The sequence below is a fragment of the Dermochelys coriacea genome, chromosome 8 (genome assembly GCF_009764565.3).
Source record: "Dermochelys coriacea isolate rDerCor1 chromosome 8, rDerCor1.pri.v4, whole genome shotgun sequence".
NCBI classification, from domain to species: domain Eukaryota; kingdom Metazoa; phylum Chordata; order Testudines; family Dermochelyidae; genus Dermochelys; species Dermochelys coriacea.
In genome coordinates this window covers 107,819,114-107,840,943 of record NC_050075.1, presented here as the reverse complement: position 1 = coordinate 107,840,943, position 21,830 = coordinate 107,819,114, and the positions used below count along the sequence as shown (strand labels likewise).

The 21,830-nt window shown below is 43.5% G+C and overlaps 1 protein-coding gene across 4 annotated transcripts in view; it reads left to right on the top strand.

The window, feature by feature from the left end:
- Positions 1–21,477, top strand: part of KDM4A (lysine demethylase 4A) — a 37,986-nt gene extending 16,509 nt beyond the window's left edge. For 3 of the 4 annotated variants that reach the window (XM_038412726.2, XM_043520234.1, XM_043520235.1), the window contains 11 exons: positions 2,345–2,465; positions 3,999–4,177; positions 9,107–9,311; positions 9,635–9,711; positions 10,443–10,498; positions 11,691–11,799; positions 13,565–13,753; positions 14,549–14,719; positions 15,902–16,021; positions 17,051–17,143; positions 18,011–21,477. In XM_038412726.2, coding sequence (XP_038268654.1) covers positions 2,345–2,465; positions 3,999–4,177; positions 9,107–9,311; positions 9,635–9,711; positions 10,443–10,498; positions 11,691–11,799; positions 13,565–13,753; positions 14,549–14,719; positions 15,902–16,021; positions 17,051–17,143; positions 18,011–18,151 — 1,461 coding nt within the window. In that variant the 3' untranslated portion in view covers positions 18,152–21,477. Of the gene's footprint in view, positions 1–2,344; positions 2,466–3,998; positions 4,178–9,106; positions 9,312–9,634; positions 9,712–10,442; positions 10,499–11,690; positions 11,800–12,238; positions 13,467–13,564; positions 13,754–14,548; positions 14,720–15,901; positions 16,022–17,050; positions 17,144–18,010 lie in introns of those variants that run through there. The other variant, XM_043520236.1, reaches the window with a different exon arrangement.
- The last annotated feature ends 353 nt before the right edge of the window (positions 21,478–21,830 follow it).

Genomic DNA, 21,830 nt, shown 5'->3' with positions numbered 1-21,830 from the left:
TAATTATAGGTCTATCAGTCTGACCCTCGTCACGAGAATGTAATTTCTGATACAGGACTTGATTGATGAAGAATTAAAGGAGAGTAAGTAATGCCAGTTAACAAGGGTTTATGGAAAATAGATTGTCAAACTTATTTTATTTTATTTTTTTAGGAGAGTGCATTTGGTAAAGATAATAGTGTGGATGTAATATACATAGGCTTTTGTAAGGCATTTGATTTAGTACCACATGACAATTTGAATAAAACTAGAACAGTACAAAATCAACATAACACAAATTACATAGATTGAGAACTGGTTAACTGACAGGTCTCAAAATGTAATTGTAAATGGGGAATCATTAAGCAGTTGTGTTTCTAGTGGGATTCTGCAGAGATCGCTTCTTGGCCCTATACTATTTAATACATTTATCAGTGATCTGGAAGAAAATATGCATTCATATGCAAAACTTTATTTGTAATGACCCAAAGATTGGGAGAGTGATAAATAATTAATAGGACAGGGAACTGATACAGAGCTATCTGGATTTCTCTTAAGCTGGGTGCAGGCAAATATATGATTCAGTACAGCCAATGTAAGGTCATACTTAGAGGATGGCGGACTCTATTCTGGGAAGCAGTGACTCTGAAAAGAACTTGGGTTATAGTGGATAGTTGGTTGAACATATGTTCAACCCTGTATGATGCTGTGGCCTGAAGAGCTAGTTCAACCCTTGGAGGTATAAAGTGGAATCTTGAATAGGAATAGTTATATTATCTCTGTGTTTGAACCTGGTGTGACTACTACTGGAATACTGTGTCCTGTTCTGGTGGCCACAATTCAAGGATGATGATGATAAATCAGAGAGGGCTCACAGAAGAGCCATGAGAATAATTAAAGGATTGGAAATATGCTTTATAATGAGAAAGTCAAGGAGCTCAGTCTCTTCAGTTTAACCAAGAGAAGGTTAAGGTGTGATTTGATCAGTATACAAGTACCTATGTGACGAACAGAAATTTGATGATAGAGGGCTCTTCAGTCTCACAGAGAAAGTTTACAAGAAGATCCAATGACTGGAAGTTGAAGCTAGCCAAATTCAGACAGAAATAGGGCTCATATTTTTAACAGTTGAAGTAATTAACAATTGGAACCATTTTCCAAGGGTTGTGGTGGATCCTCCATTACTGGAAATCTTCAAATCAAGATTTGATATTTTTCTAAAACAGATTCTCTAGTTCAAACAGGAATTAATTCAGGAAAGTACTATTGTCTGTTATACAGGAAGTCAAACTGGATGATTACAGTGGATCTTCTGGCTTTATAATCCATGAATCTTTGGAAAGGGGAGAGATCTTCTGTTTGCATCCTAGCTGCAGAGCAATTACAGACCTCACATGTGGGCTTATCAGCTACATAGAAATTTCACCAGTGTCAGGTTGTTTAAGGCATTGCTTTTAGCTCCCTTTCTGATCCCAGGCTCGCAGTAATGTTGCAAAAGTTGGAGTTATCTGAGCAAGCTAAGCCAAATTCTTGTCAGGAGGGAAAAAGGAGCAATAAGGTGGGCAAGAAGAAAGATGGAAGAAGGTGGATGACGGTAGGAACCTTGTTTATACTTCAGATGGTCAGGATTTTAGCCAAATCCAGAAGTGATGTAGTGAGGTCATCTGGTTACTTCTCTCTGGTTTGGTCTAATCAGGACATCTTTTAGGATCAATATGGCAGCAGTGCGGAGCAGCACCAGTTCTAATAGCAAAGCTCATTCCTTCCAGTCCATGCACTTATCCCCCCAGATAAGCAATATAAGGAAGATAGTGGCAGCCTCAGCCTTTACCTCATCAAAACACACTTAAGAGACTTCAACTGTAAATGTTTTCTCCCATTTCTAGAATCTTTCAGCATGTCTTCATATCAACCCAGGACTTTACCTGGAACCTTGAAGACCCCTTATCACTGTTTTTAACTTAAACAATCCAGTTTGCGAGTGTGTCTTCAGCTTTAGCTTGCCTTATGTAAACAAACTTATATAATGGGCTGAGTTAGGACTTGTCCCGCGTAGATTACACAACAGATCTAACTTACTTTTCACCATTAACTGGTGACTGTTTAACTTTGTGCATTTCACTCAGCTTGAACAATGAAAATGGTCACTTTTGCTGTGTGGCTATCCTATAGCAGTACAATGCTAAAATACTTGGGTTTCCAATACTTTCAGAAGCATAAATCCAAAGTTTAATATACATTATGGAAATATTTCTTTGTTTTAGTGTCTTGTAAAAATGCCCTCTTTTTAAACTTGTTTTGGGCCAAAATGTATCTGACTGGATGTAACATGATGATTGCTGAGATGCTGCTTTGCCTTGTCCAGGTGGCGGAGGAGTACCTGAGATCGATGAAAGAGAGTAAAAAGTCAAAGGGTCGTCGCCAGCCCTTGAGCAAACTTCCTCGTCATCATCCTCTTGTGGTTAAAGACTGCATCAGTGATGATGGTAAGTTCTACATACTTTAGTCGGGTGGGATTCAGCTATCTGGGGAGGCCTTGGATGGGAAGGTAGAGAGTGCTCCAGATGTATGAGGGCAATATGGTATGTTCCGTGAGGTAACTGAAGATATATGGGAGGCATGTAGGCACTTGACTTCTCTCCAGCCTAGGAGAGGTTCTTAGTTCTGCTTGGAATTCTTGCTTCATTCTCCAGTGCCTCGGCAGTGGAATTTTTTCAACCTCGAGTGTTTACTCTTTCCCACTACTTTCTTTGGAATCTGAATATTTTTTCCAGTCACAGAAAGTCACAACTGTGCATACCAGTCAAATTTTAAATGTAGCTGAACTTCATTTCTGTATTCCACAGTTGATGTTTCCTTGGCGCTTTCCAATAATCCACTAAATATCCATTTTTTTAAAATATGCACATTCTTGACTGACCATTTAGCCTGTATATGCTTTGGATCTGATTAAATTGTAGGCTTCTTGAAGCAGTGTGAAGGGGTTCACCTCACTACAGGTGCTTCTTCTTGTGATTTGGGTCTGAGAATTAGCTTTCACTTCATCAGTTGCTTGCACTGTGAGCTCTTTCCCCCCTCCCCCCCTCCCCCCCCGACTCAATGTGGTCCCTCTTTGTGACTTGGCCCTCCAGCTAAGTCATTATATAGTCTGCCCTGCCTTCTGGGATAAGAGTCCCACTAGACAAGCTGTCCAGACACTATCATAGACAGTCTTCCTTTCCAAGTCTGCAGGTCCTGTACCACTTTCAGATGGCTGGTAGGGGAACCCAGGCCCTCCCTCTACACTGGGTTCTACCCCAGGGACCCTGTAACCAGCAGCCCAGGTCTGTGCAGTCCCACTCCTTGCTGCTGTTTCCCTGGGTTTCTTCCTATCCCACCTCTATCTCCTTGCCGATCTCTGGCTTGCCACTAGAGATTCCTCTGCTCCCTATTGCTACTTCTCCATTCCCTGCCTCTTGTTGGACTCCCCACCCTAGGGCCGGAACCCAGGTTTACTATCCCCCGGATCCCCTTTTTGCCCCTAGCTAACTCCCTTTCCCTCCAGGGAGTGACTGCAGACCTCTTCCCTGCAGTCACTTCCTGCTCTCACTTCCTAGTTTATAATCCTGTCCCAGCTCCTTCCCCATATGAATTTCATTTGCCATTCCAACCAGTCCTTGGTTGCCATCCAGATGCAGCATATAAGGTTAATTGGCCCCTTCTAGCCCCTGCTCAGAGCTTGTGTGGGCTGGTCACCCCATTGTAAGCAGGAACAGGATCATGCATGCCTATACTTCTCATTTGTATGAATTTCTTTGTGGTGTACTCAGCTCATGTTTCTGCTAAATTCCCTTGTGCTTCTTCAGAAGGAAATAAACAATTTCTCACCATTCCTGGCATGTGCATACTTCCCACTGTCAGAGATTGAAGCCCCTCTCCTTACCATTCTTCATCTTGGTGGTTATCATAAGCTCTCCTTGCAACACAGTGGTAGCAGCAGGACAGATTGCTAATGCTAATGAAACCATTTCTTGTTGCAGAGATGTCAGAGCAACTAACTCCTGAAGAAGAGGCTGAGGAGACAGAGGCTTGGGCCAAACCACTTAGCCAGCTGTGGCAGAATCGCCCTCAGAATTTTGAGGCAGAAAAAGAATATAATCAGACCATGGCTCAGCAGCCCCCTCACTGTGCTGTATGCATGCTCTTCCAGACATACCAGGTAAGTATCCTGGACTTCTCCCAGAGCTGTTCTTTGTATGGCAGAAGCTGAGGGAGAAGGTAGCTGCTACATTCCTCAGGATTTTGTAAACTAGTAGGCTGTGAATTTATTTTAGAATAATGTTGTTTCAGTCTGTTGCTAAATAACCTGCAGACCTCTCTAATCCAGTAAACAGTATTGCTGTTCCCTTTACTACCTCAAGTTGCATCAAACTTCCTTGTTTCACAGCTGCATATATTTTGAAACTTCTCTCCTTAGCTCTTGCTGAGCTCAAAGTTATGCGCATAGCACCTCGCTTTCAAATTAATTCTTTCCTGAAAACTAAATTTTAGAGACCCACCTTAATCTGCTTCCTGAAGGCAGGGATCAGGAAAGAACGTTCCCATACTTTAAAATAAAAGGAGAGGACTGGATATAACCTGACGGCTGTCTAAGTACGTGCAAAAGCAGAAGCTCTCTTCTCTCAGGTATCTAGGGTGAAGGAGGACTGATGGGCTAATCCTATAATGATTTTTGGGACCATCATGATTGTGTTAGATTTAGAAACTAATATGTTCACTTCTGAAGATGTTTTGGGCAGGTCATTATTGAGCATCCTCAGTGGTTTGAACATTGGTCTGCTAAATCCAGGGTTGTGAGTTCAATCCTTGAGGGGGCCATTTAGGGTTCTGTGGCAAAAATTGGGGGACTGGTCCTGCTTTGAGCAGGGGGTTGGACTAGATGATCTCCTGAGGTCCCTTCCAACCCTGATATTCTATGCAAGTATCTATGATCACTGAGTTTTTAGTGAGAAGAATATAGAGCACTGTGTTCAGAGGGTTAAAATGTAAAGCAGATACTTGGGCAAAAATAGTTGAGCAAAGGAGCAGCTAGAGGTGTCTGTTTACACTAGGCAGCAAAGTTTTCCAGAGGACTGAGCCTGAGAATGGGAGTTGTAAATGCCTGAGTTATCAATGCTTGACTTCAGTTACCTAGTCCTCCAGAAATTGGAGTCATAGTCCATTAGAACTTCGTTAAATTTTAATTTGTAACGTTGCAGCCTGAAGAAGAGCTGTATGTAGCTCAGAATCTTGCCTTTCACCAACAGAACTTGGTTCAATAAAAGAGATTACCTCACCCATCTTGTCACTTTAAATTTTAATTGGAGTTTAATTTGACATTGCGTTTTTAAAAGTCTCTTGGTTTTTCAATGGAGAGATGCATTTCCAGGTCTATCTGCCCAACAACAAATATCCGTTTGAGACAGTAGTCTTGTTCACAACTAGGCTAGATGGCTTGTCGAATACAGGTGCTGCACATCTAGCTAGCATGGGTATAAATAACCGTGTAAATGGTGAGACACTGCTTAGGCGAATAGAATATGGACACACCAGAACCTTAAGATATGTACCCTGCGCAGCTCTGTATATGCCCAGCAGTGCCTCCCATGTCTACACTGCTCTTTTTAGCAGTGTAGTGTCACTGCCACCCTGCTGCCGGAGCCTTTCCCAGCCACCATGAAAAGCTCCGGCAAGGGGGAGGTGGAAGGGAAGGGTTCCAGCAACCTTCTCCTGCTTCCTCCACCGCCAGAGCCTTTCACTGCTGTGTAGCTACGCGCTGCTGTGTGGACACAGCCTACTTTTCACTGCAGCATATCATTGCATGTATCCTACACACTGTTGCAAGTGTAGACAAGGCCCTAGAGTATGAAACAGCTATGGGGATGTTTAAAAATGTTTGTACAAGTCTTTAGAATCTTAGGCTATGTCTACACTACACAGCTTTTAGCAACATGGCTGTGTCACCACAGCCATGCTGGTAAAAGTAATGCAGTGTAGCCGCTGTTTGCCAGCTCTCCTGCTGACAAAAGACTTCTACCCGCAACGAGTGGCATTTGTGTTGTTGGCAGGAGAGCGCTTCTGCTGACAACGAGCTGTTCACACTGGCACTTGTGGCAAAACTTTTGTCTTTGGGGGGGATGGCGGGAAGTTAATACCTCTGAATGAATGACAACATTTTTGTCATTCAATTGCCAGTGTAGACATAGCCTAAGAAATCAGAGGATATAACTAAATGAACAGTACTCGTATAGTAGCACTGCAGTCATCTGTGACTCTGCATCTGTAAAAGTCTAGGCATTGTAAAGGTGTGCCACAGATACCCTTCTTGGGGAAGGGACAGGCCTTATGATTCCAGGGGGCAGATACAGACAAATATATCTCAGACTCATAGATATTAAGGTCAGAAGGGACCATTATGATCATCTAGTCTGACCTCCTGCACAATGCAAGCCACAGAATCTCACCCATCCACTCCTGCAATAAACCTCTCACCTATGTCTGAGCTATTGATGTCCTCAAATCATGGTTTAAAGACTTCAAGGTGCAGATAATCCTCCAGCAAGTGACCCGTGCCCCATGCTACATGCCTCTTCCAATCTGCCCTGGAGGAAAATCCCTTCCCACCCCAAATATGGCAATCAGCTGAACCCTGAGCATGTAGGCAAGATTCACCAGCCAGATACCCAGGAAAGAATTTTCTATAGTAACTAAGATTCCACCCCATCTAACATCCATCACAGGCCATTGGGCCTATTTATCATGAATAGTTAAAGATCAATTAATTGCCAAAATCACATTATCCCATCATACCATCTCCTCCATAAACTTAATCGAGTTTACTCTTGAAGCCAGATAGGTCTTTTGCCCCCACTGCTTCCCTTGGAAGACTGTTCCAGAACTTCACTCCTCTGATGGTTAGAAACCTTTGTCTAATTTCAGGTCTAAACTTCCCGATGGCCAGTTTATATCCATTTGTTCTTGTGTCAGCATTGGTACTGAGCTTAAATAATTCCTCTCCCTCTCCTGTATTTATCCCTCTGATATATTTATAGAGAGCAATCATATCTCCTCTCAACCTTCTTTTGGTTAGGCTAAACAAACCAAGCTCCTTGAGTCTCCTTTCCTAAGACAGGTTTTCCATTCCTCAGATCATCCTAATAGCCCTTCTCTGTACCTGTTCCAGTTTGAATTCATCCCTCTTAAACATGGGAGACCAGAACTGCACACAGTATTCAAGATGAGGTCTCTTGCTGCTTGTCACAGAACAATGTGTTTCAAACACCTTTAGTCTTACTCTAGATAGAATAGGAGTACCTCTGGATTTGAAGCTGCTCTCGCTGAGAATTCTGTGGGGCACTGGGAAAGTATGGAACTCTAGTAGAGAGTTTAGTGAATTTTGTTTCTTCACACAAGTGACTAGGTTTTTCAGAAGCATGAAGTCCCAGCTGACACCAATTTTTAAAAAAAAGGCTCCAGGGTGATCTCATTAATTACAGGCCGGTAAGCCTAACTTCAGTACCAGGCAAATAGGTTGAAACTATAGTAAAGAACAGAATTATCAGATGCATGGATGAACACGATTTGGTGGGGAAGAGTCAACATGGTTTTTGTAAAGGAAAATCATGCCTCACCAATCTATTAGAATTCTTTAAGGGGGTCATCAAATGTGGGCAAGAGTGATCCACTGGATATAGTGTACTTAGACTTTCAGAAAGCCTTTGACAAGTCCCTCGCCAAAGGCTCTTAAGCAAAGTAAGTGGTCATGGGATAAGAGGGAAGGTCCTTTCATGGGTCAGAAAGTGGTTAAAAGATAGGAAACAAAGAGTAGGAATAAATGGTTGGTTTTCAGAATGGAGAGAGAGATATTCATTCAACATATTCATAAATTAACTGGAAAAAGGAGTCAAGAGTGAGAGGGCAAAATTTTGCAGATAATACAAAACTACTCAAGATAGTTAATTCCAAAGCAGACTGCCAAGAGTTACAAAAGGATCTCACAAAACTGGGTGACTGGTCAACAAAATGGCAGATGAAATTCAGTATTGATAAATGCAAAGTAATGCACATTGGAAAACATAATCCCAACTATGCATACAAAATGATAGTGTCTTAAAATCAAGAAAGATCTTGGAGTTGTGGATAGTTCTCTGAACACATCTGCTCAATGTGTAGCAGCAGTCAAAGTTAACAATGTTAGGAACTATTAGGGAAAGGATAGATAAGATGGAAAAAATCATAATGCCACTGTATAAATCCATGATCTGCTTACATCTTGAATACTGTGTGCAGATCTGGTCACCCCATCTCAGAAAAGATATATGTGAAAAGTACAGAGAAGGGCAACTAAAATAATTGGGGGTATGGAACAGCTTCCGTAGGAGGAGAGATTAAAAAGACTGGGATTGTTCAGCTTGGAAAAGAGACGATTGATTGGCAGGTATGGTAGACGTCTATAAAATCTTGTCTGGGGGGAGAAAGTGAATAAGGAAATGTCATTTACTCCTTCTCATAACACAAGAACGTGGGGCCACAAGTGAGATTAACAGGCAGCAGGTTTAAAACAAACAAAAGGAAGTACTACTTCACACAAGGCACAGTCGACCTGTGGAACTCTTTGCCAGGGATGTTGTGAAGGCCAAGACACTAACAGGGTTCAGAAAAGAACTAAAGTTCATGGAGGACAGGTCCATCAGTGGCTATTAGCCAGGATGGTCAGGGATCCAACACTATGTTCTGAGTGTCCCTAGCCTCTGTTCACCAGAAACTGGGCCTGGACGACAGGGGATGGATCACTTGATGATTCCCTGTCCTGTTCATTCCCTCTGGGGCACCTGGCATTGGCAGCTGTTGGAAGACAGGATACTGGGCTAGATGGACCATTGGTCTGACCCAGTATGACTGTTCTTATGGCTTGTGCTTCTCTTTAAAGATGGGGTCGTGTTCTGAATGATGCAGGAAGTAAAGTTTTATCTGGTCATTAGCTGCTTGTTGTGTAGCAGTTATCCTTGTCTGATGAAGCTGGTGGTAAGAATAATAATATGAAAGGGAAATCTGAGGTTTTCAATATTCCCAGTAAAATATACCTATGTTCCCCACCTCACTTTCATAGGCAGAATGTGGAGGCCATAGTCAGAGCTCTGGAGTTGCTCCAAGTACTGCCACCAGGAAGGTACGAACCAAACCTCTGATTCCTGAGATGTGCTTCACTGCAACTGGCTGCAGCACTGACCTCAATCTCTCAACCCCTTACCTGGAGGAAGATGGAACTAGTGTCCTGATCACCTGTAAAAACTGCAGTGTCTGTGTTCATGCTAGTGAGTACAGCCAAACCCCACACCTAGGCACTAACTTGCCCTGCAGACTGATCTTTTACATGGTAACAATTCCACCTACTAGCCCCTGTTAGCTGTAATAAAGAACTGAGTCCATTCCTCAATTGGATCATGGAGACAGGGCCTTGTGAATAGTGGGGCGAGGGTGGTGTACAAGCAAACCTGAGGTGTATGGAACCCTCACATGAGGATTGTGAAGTAGAGCCAAGGACTGTAATTTTCACATTCCCTCTTTGACCTCCAAGGTGAGAGATCTGTAAGATTAGGCCAGTGCTGTTTCCCTAAGCAGCTTGTTTCTGTTATAGGTTGTTATGGTGTGTCCCCTGACAAGGCCACTGAAGACTGGATGTGCTCCAGGTGTACAGCTAATGCTTTAGAAGAGGTAAGAAAATAGCTTGTACAAGACTCACTTCGCTTTCTCTTTAAGGACTCAGGAGGATCCTATTAGTCAGGTATCCAAGCTGTGGGGAGCCCATGGGAGGGCAGGGGGGGAAAAGGTGAGATGAAGGCTAGTTACAGAGCTCTTCCTGAAACCTTCCGTTGTGCCGTGTCTGCTCCCCTTTTGTGATAAGGCTGTAATTTAGTTAGTCTCTAAGGTGCCACAAGTACTCCTTTTCTTTTTGCGAATACAGACTAACACGGCTGCTACTCTGAAACCTCCAGAGTATAATTCTCTTCCATTTGGCCTTTTGATTTAATGTCTTCTGGCTTAAAGAACCAGCTGCCCAGTGCAGTGAGTCAGGCTATTGTGGCAGTCAGAAATGGAGAAGGAAAGTTCTGCAGGAATGTGGTGATCTGTTTATCTCTGATCTCTCCTTGTATATGATGCCTTCTGCTCTACAAAATGCAGCTAACTTGTTGCTTAGCTTTCTCTGCAGTGGGAGAGGATGCTGAAATCTAACTCATTGAGGAGGAAGATGGCCCAGAGTAGAGGGGTTCTTTCAGAAAGTGTCATGGGCTCTCCACCAATAGAATGGACCACTACATCTCTTCCAGGGACCAGCCCCTTGAATTGCTTCCACCAGCTGGTTTGTTCCCAGCTTCAGCTCTCTGGCGCAAGCTTACTGTTTCATTGACAGATAACATGGTTCCTCATTTTCTTCTTTGTGGCAGGACTGCTGCTTGTGTTCGTTACGAGGAGGTGCATTGCAGAGAGCCAATGATGACAAGTGAGTATTCCAGCTTTTTCATTCTCTGTGGAGCAGCTTGGCACATGAGCACTTGTAAGGTTGTTAAAAGTGCATTGCTTAGTGTGCGTGTGCTGCAGGGATGATGTCGTGACCAAGGGCATCTGCCAGATGGATTGACAGGATTGGTGCGGAGGGTTGTAAACATATATAACATAGTTCAGGATGTGACCACATGGTGCCTCATGCACCAGAACTTGCGTGAGTGGCTTAGTATCACAGAAACCCATAGCCAGTCACTGACTTCCCAGGGAGTTCCCCATCCCAAGGTGGTGATAGCTATTAACTGCGTAGTCTTATTAAGTAAAATTGTCTTTGGTTCCCAGAGCCACGTGAGGGGCTGGGAACTCTGAATACCAGAGTACAGATAGATCATGCCCCATACAGCAACCAAAGGCTCCACATACCTCATCTCTGCCAATAGACTGTCTAAATTTACACTGCTAGTGTCTTCAGCTCGGGGCTTAGCTGGAGGCATCTGCATCACAGGACAGCCAGAAAGCTTCCTTTACTTTTCCCAAATGACACTTCACTGACTTGGGGAGATGGGGCCCTCCTGCAGTGCAGCATGTTCTGGCTCAAGGCTGACTTGGGACAGCTGCAGCATATGCAACTGTTAATGGAAAAAGACACAGATTAACTTGGCTGGTATGTCTAAAGTTCTTGGATGCAAAATACATTGGTATTTAGTGTCCAAATCTTAACTTGCAATGCTAAGGGGTAAACTATGGGAACTTGGCCTGAAGACTCTGGGAGTGGCCTTTGACCTCTAGGTCACTGTTTCAAAACCAGGTCAGTAGTGACTGTAAATAGTTATTATCTGACAGGTCTGTGGCCTGAGTGAAACAAGCGTGTAGGGCACATCTGCCTGCAGCATAAATACCAGCAGCACAAGTCTCTCAATCACTCCCTCGTCCACTTCAGTGGAAAGGCCAAGAACTAAATGGGATGAAGTCTAGTTTTGCTCCTAGATGTCTCCATTATCAGGGCTAGTGTGAGGGAGGCTTGCACTACTTGAGGTCCAGTCTGCTGTATGGTTCAACAAAGAATTTCATTCTTTGGGGCTGGAGGGATTGCCAATCTGCTATGTTTCGTTAGCACTAAACTTGCTTAAATTCTCAACTGTTTTTCTCCAGTGTGTACTGACTTTTTCTTTCTTCTCCAATTCTGGTAGGTGGGTCCATGTGATGTGTGCTGTAGCTGTACTGGAGGCAAAATTTGTGAATATTGCAGAGCGCAGTCCAGTGGATGTTGGCAAAATCCCCCTGCAGCGCTTCAGACTGGTAAGAAACATCTGGGATTCACTGTTAGGCATGTTGGTTTCATTGAAGTCCTGTCTGTGGGGTCTTCGGTTCTCCTCCTGAAGGAGACAACTTCCCTCTATTAAATAGAGGTCTGAGGAAATCTGAACTCTGATGGTTGGGAGGTGGTTTGTTAAATAAATCCAGTTAGAGTACTCCCTACTTTCCGAAGCCTAGCTTTGTTCTTGGGTATTAACACAGAGCATGAGAATTACCTGAAGTTAGAATTAACAAAGGGGTCAGTATGGAATCTTGTTATAGTTTAGTGAGTGATTTGAATTGCATAATACAGTAACATGTTGGTATCTTATGCAGGAATCTCTAGGCACTTCAAATAAAATAAAAGCTGGGTCTGTTTAGCTTGTCTACAAACTCAGTTTAAAGAACATTAGACTCCCCTTTCCTCCTCTTCTATCTAAAGTAGTGAGTTTCCCGCAATCCAGAAGGAGAGAGCTGAGCTTTGTATGGTTATATCGCATCATACCTTGCTATTAACTACCCAAGCCTGCAATCCAGTGCAGCACTAGCAGAAGAAGTGGGGTGGGATTTGACCAGTGGACTTGGAGCCTCTGGAAAAGCAGCATAATAGAGGGGAGACCACAGCCAAGAGCATTCTCAGTCATTGAAGAGTCTGAGGTGACAGCGATGAGATTGGATCATGAACTTAGCCCCTAAAGCTCCTCTGCACGTGTATGCAAGGTAGACCTGTCCCATCTGAGGAAACCTATTCTGCCCGAGCCCTTGCTAACTGGCCTGAGTCCTGGGCGGCTTTTATCATTTTTAGTGTTCTCTCTCTCTCTCTCAAGGATTTCTACAGTCTAGCCACTCATGAGTCTCAGACTGATGGAAGTAGGAGAAGGTGCAAATTTCTTTTCTTATTTCTTACATATTTTCATCAGCTGATCTCAAAGTGCTTCACAATCATTTAATTTATTCTCAAAACCCCTGTTCCTAAAAATATGACAATGGACTGAACCACTTCGTTGTTAAAAAATCTTCAGTATTTCGGGGCAAACAAGGTGAGAACTATTAAATAAAAAGCTGTATGTTGACTTCAGCTGTAAGATATGGGACTTCGTGGCTGGCACGACTAATTTTTAGAAATACTTATATTTTAGAGCCTTTTCCTCCATTGGCTCAATCCTGCTGTAAGGATATAAACCAGTGTTTGTGACATCCATCGGTTACGCCAAATCTGCTGGCCCAAATCTAGCTTTCTGCCTTTAGGGTAAGGTTATGGAATCTGCATCTGTACAAATTCTACTCAGTTCTCCTCCCTTCTGAAGTTGTCTCTGGTTCTATGAAACCCTTTGGGGTATAATGTTACTCTAGCCCTTTGGCCTGTTTCTGTCCTTGTATAACTACAGCCAGGAGTTGCAGTGGGCCATTGACTTTTGTCATTGCTGAAATGTGGTAGAATGACGCATGTCCAGGTCTCCTTCCCTTGCAGACATTTCAGTTCACATGTTTTGCTGTTAAGCTTGTTGGATTGGTATATTATAAACACTTACATTTTTGCCTGTGTCCCTGTTTGTAACTCCTGAGATTCCTGCCCGGTTTTGAAATAAAACAAGTGCCCTTCTCTCTCTAGACTATGATAAAGCATGGTGTCTTTCTGGGATAAAGAGTAATTGGAATAACGTAGTAATGAAAAAAGGTATTTCTAGTAACACCTGGGGAACCTGTCAGCCTTCTGTGCCTGGGGAAAGCCAATGCTGAGCAGTAATCTCTAGTTTCCTGTCTGCAGAAATGCATCTTCTGTAAGAAGCGGAGGAAGAGAATTGCAGGTTGCTGTGTGCAGTGCTCTCATGGTCGCTGTCCTACGTCCTTTCATGTCAGCTGTGCTCAAGCAGCTGGAGTCATGATGCAGCCTGATGACTGGCCATTCGTTGTCTTCATTACCTGCTTTCGGCATAAGATTCCATCCCAGGCAGAGGTGAGTATTTGGGACACAACTAGGATTTGTTCTGGAATAGGCCAGAGTATCAAGGGAAAATGGAAAAGCTTTTGGCTGTGCTAGAGAGATAAGGTGGATGAGTTAATGTCTTTGACAGATTCATACCAATAAAAGAATTCCCTGTGCATTTTAGCCAGCATAGTCTAATGACCTTGGCTCCCATCCCATGCCAAGAACTGAGCCTTGATCTCAGTCCTGCTGCTGACTGCATATGACCTTCAGCCAGTCACTTTTCCCTAGTTTCAGTTTTGTCTATAAAGTGACTGAGAACCACCTCCCCCCTGGAGCTGTCGTGAGAAGGAATAGCTAACCTGGTGTGTGTGTGTGTGTGTGTGTGAAGTAAGTGACACTAATGTGCAGAATTAGTATTGGGATCCCAGTGGAATGTCCTGTTCTGTTGACCAACCAGCGGGTAATGTTCCCATGTAGACCTTCTGCCAAACGAACTGCAGCATTCTGCTTGAGATGGGCCTGTAGAGGGCTTGCTGCAAAGTCCTCAAATTGTCTTGAGGAACCTACTCTAAAGACAGAGCGTTTGTAAGTCCCTAGGTAGCCTGAGTTGCAGCTGCAGCTGACTGGTTTGGTTTTTAAGCATTTAAAGCACTCTGGGGGGAAAACTCTTTTAAAGATTGACTTCAGATCACTGGTGGATCCTACGTACAATTAAGAACTCTTGGCAATGTAGTTCTCTCTTCTCATCTGCCAAGGCCCATGTTCAGTACCAGTATACTGACCTTCATTTTAGCTGTATAACAAAAGCTCTTCTCCTCTCAGCGAGCTAAAGCTGCTCTTCAAGATCTCTCAGCTGGGCAAATGGTAATCAGCAAGCACAAGAATGGTCGTTTCTATCAGTGCGAAGTGGTCAGTCTTACAAAGGAAACCTTCTATGAAGTCAACTTTGATGATGGCTCCTTCAGCGATAATCTCTATCCAGAGGACATTGTGGTATGGTGTGAAATAAGGGAGCTACTCCACTAGAGGGCATGTGGTACAAGGAAACTGCATTACTATTGTGGGAGCAAATGTGTCAGTGTCTGTCTGTCTGCTAACATCTCTAGGGGGTTAATGACAGCTCATAAGGAGGGAAGTACTCATTTGAGCGGAGAATTTCTTACAACTTTTTAGATTTCTTCCCACTTAAAAACCTGTTATTGACTAACTTAATGCTTTGGTTGCAAAGTGCCTATATTGGTCGTCTTTCTGACTTATGAACAGTTGTATTCATTAAAAAGAACAGGAGTACATGTGGCACCTTGAGACTAACAAATTTATTAGAGCATTTGTGGGCTACAGCCCACTTCATCAGATGCATAGAATGGAACATATAGTAAGAGGAAATATATATATACATACAGAAAAGTTGGAAGTTGCCATACAAACTCTGAGAGGCTAATTAGTTAAGATGAGGTATTATCAGCAGGAGAAAAAAACTTTTGTAGTGATGATCAAGATGGCCCATTTAGACAGTTGACAAGAAGGTGGGAGGATACTTAACTTTAGGGAAATAGATTCAATATGTGTAATGACCCAGCCACTCCGTCTCTATTCAAACCCCAAAAAAGAAAAGGAGGACTTGTGGCACCTTAGAGACTAACAAATTTATTTGAGCATAAGCTTTTGTGAGCTACAGCTCACTTCATCGGATGCATTCAAACCCAAGTTAATGGTATCTAGTTTGCATATTAATTCAAGCCATGTGGCTACTACGCAGGACTGGTTGGTGGGATAGTGAAGGGCAAATTACAAGGCAGTGCATTTGCACAATTGTCACTGAGGGTGCAGGTTGTGTTCAGGGTCTCTGTAACTGGAGCTGAGCCAGGAAAAGGAAAGGATGCAAGAAGCTTGACTTTGAAATTGCAGACCATTTGAAATAGCTGGGAGCAGAAAACACCCTGTGTTTGTGAACTAATGGTTTTGTTGTGGAATCCTGTGGCTCAATTTCCCTGTCTCTAGGTGGTGGTATTCACCTATCTCAAGGGCTGTTCGTAAGGTGCTTCGGTACTCTGATGGAAAGCCCTCTAAAAATTGGATGGATCTCTCTGGGCCTGCTGAATCTTCATGCAAATATAAAGAAGCTGTTAATGCTCACTTCTCCGCATCTCCTGATTTTCTTTCTTGTCCCATCAGAGTCGAGACTGTCTTCAGCTGGGTCCTCCTGCTGAAGGAGAAGTCGTGCAAGTCAGATGGACAGATGGACAAGTCTATGGAGCCAAATTTGTGGCATCACATGCCATTCAGATGTACCAGGTACCGAATTCTTATTCCTTACCGCTGCCCTCCACCTCTCACTATTGAGATAAAATGCTCATCACAGTAGTCTCTAGACACCTCCCCACTGTCTATTTTAGAAGGCCTTTTGTAGAACTGTGATACTACTGGCAAACCAAGTCCTATGACCCTCTTTAACTTCTGCAATCAAATCCACTCCAGAAGGGTTGGGGGCGGTTATGGGATTTGTTCGTTTTTGGAGGTGCGGAGCACCAGCTGCACCCACTGAAATCAACAGGATTAGGGGTGGCTCATCGCCTCCTCTGAAAATCAGGCTGCTTTTATCTGGCTGCCTAGTTGTAGGCACCAGTGTTCCCTCTAATTTTTATCAGGCTGTATGCACAAAATAGTTCTTCTGTGCCGCTGTCAAAGCGCGCGGGGAAAAAAAAAAAAAAGAGCCGGAGTGCACGCAGTGTTTCGCTGTGTGCGCGGGGTTTAAGATCTGTGTGCACGCGCGCACAGCTTAGAGAGAACAATGGTAGGCGTCCGTATTTGAAAATGGACTCCAATATTTAAGGTCCTGTAGCTGAATCTGGCTGAAGCAAAGTTTTTTTTATTTATCAAAAAAACCCCTTGAATTTTAGACTACTTGTGTACATCTTGTTCTCGTCTCCCAACCGGAATGGCATTGAAGCACCCAGTTTGCTTGACGAGTAAAAATCCCCAGTGAGGGGCTGGCTTATTGCGAAGTGTTCTGAGAATATTCCTAAAAATGGTCATTCCCTTGACCCTAGGCAGATTGGGCCGTGCAACTTCCTGCTCCTCTCAGGATTATTGCTTGTATAAAGTCTGTTCCCAATACTAGATATAAACTAGCTGCTGCGATGCCCCCCCTCATTTACACATGACCCCATGCTATGCCAGAGCGTACATGTATATTGAAACTTTCATTATGGAAGCTCACTTAGAGAGCCGGGAACTGAACAGGGAGACACTGTAGTAGTGGGGGGGATCTGGCTCTTGTGGCTTCAGGCAGTAAATATCATTTGTGTGTCATTTGTGTGTTAGGTGGAATTTGAAGATGGATCCCAGCTGATGGCGAAGAGAGATGATGTGTACACCCTTGATGAGGAGCTTCCAAAGAGAGTCAAATCAAGGCTGGTAAGTAGCGGGGGCGTGCATATGTACTAATAGTCCACTACATAACCTTGATGTCCACGTGGCTTCCCCTGAGAGTAGCCTGCCTTCATGGGAGCAAACCCATTTAAGTGCACAGCAAGGGCACTGCAAGGTGAGACTTGTTCTGGGAGTTTGTTTGCTGTCTATTCCTTGGCTGATCTCTCTTTCTATAGATACGTTACTTCAGCTCACCCCTAGCTGAGGTCTGTAGCCCTTCATTGCTTGCTAACTGACAGTTTATGGGACTTAAATAGTGAAATCCTGCCTCTCTAAAATAATGAGGTACACCGGGAGTGCCTTGGTGTCCTTGGCCTGTATTGCTCCAGAAGGCCTCGCATAGTAAGGCATTAGCTCCACGACCATTCACAATCCAGGTGCGTTGCTGACCGAGAGGCAGGTCCTGTGCACCCATCTGACCTAGCTCAGTTGCAACACTCGTTAATAAGCATGCAGTGTGTCTGAGTCCAGAAAGAGTAGGGGTGGGGCATTCATGCTGGTCAGTGTTTAAATCTGCCTGTCTCAATAGAGCAGAGCATGCTGCAGACATACTGGGTGTTTAGTTTGATCATTGCACTGACCCCTTAAGTCTCCTTCACGCTTGGCATTGAGCTAGAATCTTTTGGCCCTCAATGTTGTGTTTGCCCATTAATAATTTCAGGGGTCTAGTGACTGCAGGTTTGTTAAGCTGTTTCTCTCTCCATGATGCAGTGTCACTTGGGCTTGTACATAACAGTCCCAGCGCCCCATGCCCCAAGCGATTTCTCTGCCATGTGGGACAGCTTGTAGGTGAGGGGTAATGAGTTAATCTGAATGGCACTGTGGGTGTCTAACCCTGCTTTACTCTTGCAGTCAGTAGCTTCAGATATGCGCTTCACAGAAATCTTCACAGAGAAGGAGGTCAAACAAGAGCGGAAGAGACAAAGAGTGATCAACTCACGCTATCGGGAGGATTACATTGAACCTGCACTGTACCGGGCCATCATGGAGTAAGCACTGCCTATGGTAGAGAAGGAGAGATGCCAGCCTCCCTATGGATTCTAACACTCCAGTACAACAGAGGTCAAACTTGGACATTTCAAATCCATGGGGTTTTTTTTTAAAAAAGGAAGCTATAATACTGTACCCTGCAGTAGCTGAAAGGAGATTGTTGGATGGTGGAACCGTTCAGTGTTGCAACAGTGGATGCCTGCCTGCAGGCTCCTCACCTGAAGTTGTCTGCACCGAACAGAGATCCAGCAAGCCAGCTTGGGAGTTCTGCCTTCCGCAGCTTATCTCCTCAAACAGTCTTTTTGTTCTTGTCTGAGCCAAAATTGACAGGTGGCAAACTCTTCTGGGAACTTCACCAGGGAATCTTGGCAGCTGCAGGAGGATACAAAGTGTGTCATTTTTGTTGAATAATGTTCCTGATTCTGGGAGTCTCTCCCCAATGGCCACACCTGCACCGAGCAGGCAGTATTACTGGTGCTTGACATTGAACCTCTTTTTTTATATTTATATCTGTGTGTTTTGTCTGGAGCAGCTTCAGTTTCTTCTTTCTCAGCATCTCCCCTCTGAGGGTGGAGCCTCAGGCTGTGGAGAGCCAAGTGGAGTGGAGGCGTTTGTGTGAAGAAATGAAACGTGAAAATCAAATCCTATTGGACGAGCTGTTTAACTCTCCATTTAGTTTTTGTTCTGATTTGATATTTTGAGACTTACTCGTGTTTAACTGTAATGGTCTGTGCCTACGTATAAATAGGAATCTGTCTGGAGTGTCCTGCAGTGCAGCCCTCTAACAAGAATATTCGTTCAGCCCCCAAAGAGTACTTGAGCGTACACTTCACTAAGGCAATAAAAACCAAAGGCTCCTCCTGGAGAGCCAAACACCACAGTATTGGAGATGACAGGGCAGCTGTATCTGTAGCAATCCAGCACCTTGTCTGTGGCCATGCTGCCACAGGCTCTTACCTAGGATAATTAGATCTGAGTATAGGACCCAGTTACAAGATGCACTGAACTGTACTTGTTAATGAATGGTTGTGTAGTGCCACTCAGAAGCTGAAGTGCTGCCACATTGTTCTGTCTGGCCACAGCTGGTAGAGCATCTGTTTTTAAATCCTGTGTAGAGCATTAATTGGCCACACTCTTAGTTGATTTGGAGAAACTTGACTATCCTAACAATGGAAAGCTGTCAGTTCAGGAGCCATGCATTGCGTGTATCCTGAAGATGTTCTGACATGCTCCTAGTAAAGCATTAACAAGTTAAAGCAGCAATTGTATAAGGATGTGTGGCTTTCCCACCCTCTGGGAAAGGGACTTTAGACTGTGGGCAGACTGGCTGCCTTCCAGTTGCATGGAGTGACTTGGGTAGTTTCCCTTTGTTGAGAAAAACATTGTACAAATATACTCAGTTATTTTCTTTTAATCCTCTTCACTGACATAGACCCATTGCTGTAGTAAAGGGACCTTGTGTACACAAGACCCTGATTTATAGCATTTTCTCTTTGTTTAAAAAAGAACACTATAAACCAAATTATTTTGAAATCTGGTGCATCAGTTTGTGATTAGCAATAAATTGTAGTGTTGTGCAGTGACTTTTTGACTCTTGATCAGCGAAGTAATAAACAACAAGCTTTTTTGAAAAATAATCCTCTGTTTATACCAAAACTCTTCTAGGATCAGGATGCTGATGTGACTAGTGACAGTACAAATTTCTAGTGCTCAAGCTTGCTCTTGATGTCCTTCTCTTACAATGTGTGGGAGGAAGCCCTTGTTAATCAGCATTTGGATAGATTCCTGAAAGGGACAGGGCCTTCACTTTCCAGTAACTTAATTCATCATGGTCGGTTTCAAATGATGAATCATTCTGCCCTCTGGTCTTCTAATGTACCTGGGATTAGTTCCTTCTAGACTGAATGCTGTCCTGTTCATCACTGGAAAATCTATTCTCTATTCTGCTTCCCCACCCCCAAAAAGGTACCAATTTAGCTGTCTGGATGATGTACAGGCTTCCTACCCAATCTGCTATATTACCTGCATGGACTGAGTTTCCATTCTAGGGGGTGATACTAGATGTCTGGTATAAATACCTATCTACAAAGAAGGCTCCCACTCTATAATGACAACATAGTGCAAGGCAGCTGGGTTTGTGTCCTGCAAGTGTTCCAGTTCAGTTACGCCATGCTTTGTCACCTGCCACTCACAGGACTGAGTGACTTTCTGGAGAGTTTCCATGCTCAATGTTAGTTCTGGTCAGGGAGCTCTGACTTGATGTGACCCAAAGTGTTCTCTGTAAACAGACTTCAGACTGAGGGTCTTGTCTGTTGTCTGCACTGTCTTGGAAACCATTGCCATCCTTGCTAAGTTTCCTGCACCATCCGATAAAGGAAGGTTGTCCCATTTCTCATTAACTACATTTAACAATGTAGTTTAATAAACATATATAGATATAAATCTCATTTCAGGGAGTCCATATAATTTTTTGACTCCAAGTAAAATCTTTACATTTTTAGACCGATTCTGTAGGCACATCCATTAATGTGCTTAAAATATAAGGGGCACAAAATTCCCTTCCTCTGGAGTCCTTTCAATCTCCGGACAAGTGCCATTAGGATGTGAGTTGGGTAGGTGCTTTTGGAATATATTTAAAATAGGATGTTACTTCTAGAAAAGTGTTCAAAACACAAATGTTGATGCTAACCCACCCCGTAGGGAAGCTCTGGGTGAGAGCTTTTCATTCGCTCCATTTGGTGTGGCATTGCAGATTATGGACTGCCTCCCCTCATGCTAAGTCTGATTTTTGGTTCAGGTTGGACTCTTCGCAAACTGTAGAATGGAGCTGTCTGGATGTAATCCTGGGCAAGACTGGCAAATCAGTTTTTCTTTTCCTTTTTAGACCTGGGAAGCAAGTGTCCTGTTTTGCTAACTACTTATTGTAGATCCCTCTTTGTCTCCAGACTTCTAAGAGAACTCCTGATTCACAAGCAGAGCCTTCTGACAGGCAGGGAAGGTAGTTTCAATGGTTACACCCATTTTCTAAGATCATCCTTCCCAATTTTCTGAATGAGACAGAGCTCCATTCTGGGGTTAAATGAGTTCTGTATTGGCGTGATCAGGGATGCCGGGGATGAGAGGTGTCTCACCCTTCTCTGGCCACCCAGCCTGAGGCTTCCATATGTATCTACAGTTCCCATGCTCCACTTGGGCTCCTGTTGTCTGACCTGTCTACAGCTGTGCTTTGGTTTTGTTTTTTTTAATGCGAACATGGGAAGAAATAAGACTCCAGCAGCCTCTGTATTGTTTTTAATTTGATCTAGTAATAAACATAATTAACTTCAAAACAGACAATTTCTGGACTGATTTTAAATCTTTAACAGTTTTACTTGGAAATCCTTGCAAGGTTTTTAATTACTTTGTCTAGTCTCATTACCTATTAACCTCCTCCTAATCCTCCATTACACCCTCTCCTTACATGTCTGCCCAGTGGTCACATAACTTTGGTTACCTTCAGTAAGAATGGGTGGTGGTTGCTGCCATTCCAGGGTTTATTCAAACTGCACTATGATCAAGGAAGCTAAAGGTAGGGGCTTAAGCTGTACCCTTACTGTCTGTCTGGTTGGTTTATTTTGTTTTTGTTTTTTTGTTTTCCCTGGAAGGATAATATGATGAAACGAGATTCATTCTGCTGCTATTG